This window comes from Hydra viridissima, unplaced genomic scaffold, assembly GCF_058129835.1.
Source record: "Hydra viridissima isolate aposymbiotic clone 2 unplaced genomic scaffold, HvirCarnegie_v1 scaffold_4, whole genome shotgun sequence".
NCBI classification, from domain to species: domain Eukaryota; kingdom Metazoa; phylum Cnidaria; class Hydrozoa; order Anthoathecata; family Hydridae; genus Hydra; species Hydra viridissima.
In genome coordinates, this window is record NW_028324303.1 from 4,902,263 (window position 1) to 4,909,015 (window position 6,753).

The following is a 6,753-nucleotide window of genomic DNA, read 5'->3' on the forward strand; positions in this document are numbered from 1 at the left end:
TTACTAAACTTTTACCGCCAAATTTTACTAAACTTTTACCGCCAAAGTTTTCTAAAACCTGCGCAAATTTTACTAAACTATTTGTAATATTTGCATTTTGTTACTTTACTATAACTTAAAAAAACAACAACAACAACCTAAAAGAGTTTGTATATATATATTTGAGATATACAAACTCTTTAAAAAGACATTGGTAGATCATCCTCAATTTGTTCGCATCGCAAATATCTTTTACAGCCAGGAGTAATCTTGAATGAAGTTCTGTATTTATCGTAACGGAATTTCATTTATGATTTAACATCTGGGCCGCTCGAGTTTCCTTGCTTAAATGCTGCGAAAATTTTTTGTGTTATTTTTACCCCAGGAGATAATTCGAGACACGATAGAAGGCGTGTTTGTTTTATTTTTACCCCAGGAGATGATTCAGAACACCAGGCGTTTTTGAAAAACCTTTTGAAAGTGAAATTTTATGCATCTGTTTTAGTCGCAGGTCACAGGACGTCACAGGATTAGTCGAAAGAATTATCGATGCTTGAGTGGAACTTAAATTCGTTTCTTTCGATTTTTATGCAATTTGACTGTTAGTTTAATAAATGACAACTGAAAATTCTTGTTTCTTATTAAACTTTTCAGTCTAAAAATGTTTTTTTTTAAACGTGGCAAAAATTTTAAGATTTACTAAGCCACTTTTTCATCAGAAGTTGAGCAAAAAAAAACAAATAAAGTAGTTTAGTAATGCAATCATGTTAAAAGTTATCAAACTTTTATCCGAAAGACCGCAGATGTTCTGAAAATGTGAACCTAATGATGAAGTTGACAAGTTAACAATTACAGTCCTGAGATGTGATTAGATACCTAAACACCCATAGATCAGCATTTGTTTAATGTTTTGGTGAGAAAAAAGTTAGAAAAATTTAAATGAACATTTTTTGTTTTTGAATTTTTGGATTTCAACAAAATTTGTCTGCGTAATTCTAAGAAATGTTTGGTGTAGCAAAGAGTTTGAAGCAGGTGTAAGTAGCGTTTAACAAAAACCCTCCGGGACTTGAAATTTTGTTCGAAAAAAGAGTTTTTAAACAGCAGTCAAAGATGAGGTTATCTGTTTTTTACTTTGATGGTACTTTAATTATACATCCCGTATACAAGATGCGTTACAAGATGTATGATACTAGTAGTACAGGATGCGTTTACTAAACGATTTATAGGTAAATAGTTCTTTATCGACAAGTTTTCAACAAGAGCTTTGCTGAAAAAGCTAACGAATGCCGAGGTGCAACCTGTGTGAGGCTCATTCCACAATAACCAAATGACGCTCCAAAGCTTAACAAGTGTAAGCCATCCAAACTTAAAAAAGCTTCCTTAAATGTTTACACTGATTGCGTGTTTAAGAAATCATCCTTATTTTTGATACTTTTTGCTTCAGTCAACATAGGTTCGTTGTAATCGTCCTGACGTGCATTTCGAGCCAAACAGAACTCTATTAGACATAATATTAAAACCAGTACCAAAAAGACTGCACCAGCACATAACAGTGTGAACGATAGTCCTTTGGAAAACTTTTCGGATAGATCTGCTGCTCGCACTTTACTGAACACCTTTGAAACTAGTTTACTAATTGAGTCTGGAAGATCTCTCGCAATCACTGGAGGGTCTACTTTCATGGCTTGCATAAATGGTGCTCCATAATAAATGTTTTTGTTAAAAATAACTAATCCAACAATGCTTGCAGTTGCTAAAATTAAAAAAGAAAGCAATGAATGAATAAATTTCCTGTTTTAGTATTCATTCATTCATGAGTCCATCATGAAAGCCAACCGAGTTCTTTTATTTGTTTAAATTAATTGTCAATTTTCATAATTAGACGTTAAGTTTTGATTCAATGAGGGTAAATTGGGGTAAAATGAGCATCTGGGTACTATGAGCATGGCAAAGTTTTCTATTTTTCATTCGATGAATTTTCAGAGGCTTTGTGTTTTTTAGGATCATTTTTATATATTTGTTACATAAAGAAGTCTATTTAAATTAATTACCGTAGGTATTTGTTAAATGGTGCGTTTTAATTAAAACCGAAGAAAGTCATTTCTTTGTTACAAAATTCTCGATATACATGAAAGGATCTACGTAGTTTAATTTTGATGCTTAAGTTGTTCTTTTTGCTTTTTCTTAAAGAAAAATTTATGAGCTAAGCCTATGTGGATTTATGCAGTGGAATTTATGCAATTTGAACAGTTTATGCTCAATCTATTTAATCTAATTTCAATTAACAGTGTTTAAAATGAAAATAACTGTACGGATCAAACTTTTCGTATTTAACATTTTTTCATCTACTAAGTTAAAATAAGAGCGCTTTTGCTGTTTTTTTAAAACCTCTGTACTTTTAAGAAAATTTTTCTGGTGCCTAAAAATGAATTTGAATTGAGAGTAGTGACCCGTAAAGATAGTTTGTACTGAAAAAATTCGGGTTCAGCATAATTATTTTTTGAAAATGTTTCCATTTTTGCTTATGGTGTTCAATATACCCCAACCAACCCTTTTTCATTAAGAATTTATTTATTTGATCAACAGGTTTTAACAAATTCATATTATTTGAACTATTGGTAACTAAAAACACGTTACCTGAAAACAATGACGCCGTTGCTGTGGAGATCCGAAGACCTGGCTGCTTTGTTTTGCATACGAACGGCGACTTTAAAAACGCAAATGTTAAGGCCATGACATTGAATACCAAAGAAACGATTAAACAAATGAACGTGTGCATAAATGCTATTAAAGAAATATCGAAATATAAAAAAAAAAATATCGAGAAAAATCTAAACAAAAATTGAAAAATATATCGAGAAAACCAAAGAAACGAATGAACGTGTGCATAAATGCTATTAAAGAAATATCGAAGTATAAAAAAAAAATATCGAGAAAAATCTAAACAAAAATTGAAAAATATATCGAGAAAACCAAAGAAACGATTAAACAAATGAACGTGTACATAAATGCTATTTAAAAAAATATCAAGATATAAAACTTTTTTAAGTTTTTTTTAAAAAAAAAAGAATTGTTGGAATCCATTTTACTTACGATCCATCTTTCCCTCAAGTATTTGTTTATCCAACGGTGTGTATGGGTGTTCCCCTTCGCATTTTTTAACAACAGCGTAATTAGTGATATAGAATTTATGAGCGTCCACTATAGTCATTTTCCAACATTCTTCTACAAATGTATATGTAACTGAAAATTCAATGTGCAAATAGTAACCGACTTTAGAGTAGTTGGAAAGAGGAACCTCCGCCTTGAATTGACCAACCCACCACTGATTACTTAGAATAGAAGCCACACACATTACTAGGGAAATAAGTAAGCAAACGAACACAGGTAGAGCACAATAAACGTGGAGCATTTTCTATGAAAAATAAAAAAAAAAATCATTTATCTAATTTTCAGTAGCTTTTTCGTATCAAAATAAAACGAGTTACAGAAGTCAAAACTAAAACAATTTTATGAAACAATTATCAAACACCAATTACAAAATAAAACCAGATGGCTCTTCACGAGGTTTAGTAAAAAATATTCAACAACATCAAATTATAAAAGAAATCTTTAAAAAGTGGCGCTACTCTGCTCAAGCTTACTTACTATTATTCAAAAATTAAATAAGTTTCTTAATTACTAAAAATATTATCATTAGAAAGTAATAATAAGAAAAAAAAACTCATGAAACTGGTTTTTGTATCCAGCTTCAAAAGTTTAACGTTAAAATTAAAGTTTTTTTTTTTTTTTTGGTAATCAAGATGGCGGCGATTGCGATTTAAAAACGTCATTTCTTCTAATAACCAAAATTAAAAATGTTTTATTTAGTTTTAAACCTCTTAATAGGAGAATCTAAAGGCTCTTTCATACTGATAGTCTCTTTTCCAAACGAGATCAAACATTCGCGCCACACACCTAATCATTCTGAAATGTCCTTCTCCGCTGAGCTTCCGCTCAAAAGAGTTTCCACCAAACTTGTTTAGTTATTTTGTATGCTCGCACATCGAGTGAAATATACTTTTAGATGTCATGGTAGCTATCTTTGCATTTCAACCATCTGGTCTATGTTTTTCTTATCAAGGGATATTCACTAAAATACTGTCTATCAGCATATCAGAATTAAAACTTACTATCTCATCAAATTTAGGAAAAACAAATAGGAAGAATTTTTAAGCAACTTAAGTTAGCTAAACGTAGAATTGATTTACTTCGGCTTTCTAAATTGTTTTTATTTCATATTTACCTCAGCTCTTTTCTTTCATTAACAAAAACTTTTCAAATTTTTTTCAATAATAAAACCATCATTAAGAAAGCATTATATATCTCTTCTCAGCCGTTTTGTGTCAATGTTGGCGTTTCACGTGCTTTATGTTTGAGTTATGGTTTTGTATGTCCACGTTTTATATTTATAGGAATAATATTGTTAACAACATCGTATTTTACTAATTTTGTGATTTTGTTATTACTTTTTTTCTCTCTATTAGTATTCTACTTTATACAAATTCTCCTTGCTTATAAATTCTCAAACAACAAAACATCGCGTACGCTCAAATAGTTCTGTTGTTTAACTGCCAGCCAAAGTTTACAAAGAAAAACATTTAATTAGCAATCCTCTTAATTGCGCGAGTCTCTGTCTGAATATTTAGTGTTTTTGCATATTTTATCTTTTTCCATTTATTCTCAGACAGGCTTACTCAGAGACGAGTGTGTGTTTTAATTGTAGTTGTTATTCTATTTGTTTTGTTCAGATAGGTGTCTTTTTATTCTATATTTAAAAATGTTCCAATGTGTTGTATATATCTTTATTTTGTTGTGTGGTTTTTTTGTTTTTTTTTTTATAAAAAAAAACTTTGCAGAAGATTTTTTTTATATTTGAAAGATGGTTCAGATTTTTGACCACGCTTGGTACTTATCTATAGCCACACCTTGTCCCACCTGATATATTATAATTCTAAAACTTCAACATGTTCTTTTGACATTTTTACTTCGTTTAAAATATTTCTGCATTGCAGAAATTAGATATGATTTTTTGAAATATTTAAACTTTCCTCAAAAAAAACATTTTTTTCTCCGAAAATTTACAATAAAAAATAATTTTTTTTTAACCTTAAAATCAACCCGGAAAATTTCCGGACCATAGTTTTAAAGCCTTAGCCTAACGTTAATTCAAAGTTCAAATGTTCATTCTTATTTCCTCCTTTTTGCAGATCAATTTTGCCGACCAACTTTGCTGATCCAGCTCTTTTTTTCTAACTTCGTCATTATGCTTACTTTTTTCAGTCACCAAAATTAAGCAACAAAAAAAAAAGCAAACAAGATTAAGTTGGATCATTCGTTGCAATTGATTGTACGCGTAATTGTTGTACAATTTTTTATTGTTTAATGGTAAATGATGATTGATATGACCTTCCAGCATTACATTTGTTAACAAGTTAACTGTGTTCAAATGTAAAAAAATTTTAGTTAATTTAGACAAACAGTAAAAGGTGTTATTAATTTAAATAAATTTTAAGTTGCTTATGTAAATATTCACACGAAGATCGGTTCCTTATCAAAATGGCAGTCAGAGCACCAGTAGTTATAGACGTATTCCTTGTGTGTTTTTTTAACTCGTTTGGTTTATCCCTTTCGTGGCATGAAACTAAAATGTACAATTCACTTTTAAGTTGAAATAATTGAAATTACCTTGAGCAGTCCAAGAAATTCTTTGAGTTGGTTAATAGTATACATGTTACAATTAGCTTTCCTCAATAAATCGATACGCCTCTAAATACGTAAACACGCGTATGAAAACGCACTTTAATAAAAAAAAAAAAAAAAAAATAGCACGATTACCATCAGGATATTTTAAAATGGCATAAAGGCTGCTATCACACATTTGTTATCAGTTTGAGCATTTTTCTTTTCATTACCTATTAATAGCGTTTTTTTGTGTGCAAAACAAAGGCATCCAGTATTTTAATTGGCTTCTGTGAGTGTTAGTAAACAATTTTTAGTCTTTTTCTAAGTCGAATATCACAATGGTTATAGCATCTGTTGTAACAATACTTTTTGAGATTTGCAATGTAAACACTTGGCATTTACTAAGAAGTGTAGCTTTTGAAAATTACCCGATTACTAAAGAACCAGGTGGTTCGTGTAAAATGATTTACTTCAACGTGGGTGAACTTTTGCAAAGACTTATAATAATTGTCTTGCTGAGAATACCTTTAAGGTTAAATCTAGTGCGAAACAAGAGCCACTATTAAAATTAAAATCATCGCATCACTACGTTTCCAGAAGCCATGCTATAAATGAGAAACAGAACTGATAGAGGAACTTGCTGTAAGTTTGGTTGCGCCTTTACAAAAACCTATAAGTGCCACGCCTTTATTTGATCTTACGGGAAATTTCTCGAATAAATGGTGATTTAAGCAAGTAATAATTTAGAAAGTTAATTTCCAAATGGAAAGTAAAAAGAGATGAATTAAAAGATAAGATGGATTTTAAATCTATCAGAGAATATCATATTTACAGATTAGTTTAAAATATGCGACGATTCTTTTTAACAAAACGGAATTTAAATTACCGCTAAACCGTGTTCTTTTATAACAACGCCTCCAAAGATTGCTATTGAAAGAATCACTCGAGCAGAACAAGCATAAAAGGTATGTAAAAGAAATGAGATAATTTTTTTATCAGAGTTAACCCACACAAAAAAAAAACTGTTCGAGGAGATTTAATAACGAGATA

The 6,753-nt window shown here is 30.3% G+C and overlaps 1 protein-coding gene across 6 annotated transcripts; it reads right to left on the reverse strand.

Annotated features, from left to right (window-relative positions):
* Positions 1 to 913: 913 nt before the first annotated feature.
* On the reverse strand, positions 914 to 5,923 carry LOC145183541 (uncharacterized). Of its 6 annotated transcripts, none has more exons than XM_090084205.1 (5): positions 5,857 to 5,923; positions 5,707 to 5,787; positions 3,073 to 3,336; positions 2,617 to 2,763; positions 914 to 1,732 (listed from the first exon to the last, which is right to left on the reverse strand). In XM_090084205.1, exons 3-5 carry the CDS (start codon positions 3,332 to 3,334, stop codon positions 1,368 to 1,370), a joined length of 774 nt encoding a protein of 257 aa, XP_089940331.1. In that variant the 5' UTR covers positions 3,335 to 3,336; positions 5,707 to 5,787; positions 5,857 to 5,923; the 3' UTR covers positions 914 to 1,367. The 6 variants fall into 6 exon arrangements, with proteins under 6 accessions (XP_089940331.1, XP_089940326.1, XP_089940327.1 ...); XM_090084200.1 differs by having other exon boundaries at positions 3,073 to 3,394; positions 5,857 to 5,875; XM_090084201.1 differs by lacking the exon at positions 5,857 to 5,923 and having other exon boundaries at positions 3,073 to 3,394; positions 5,707 to 5,844.
* Between the last annotated feature and the right edge of the window lie 830 nt (positions 5,924 to 6,753).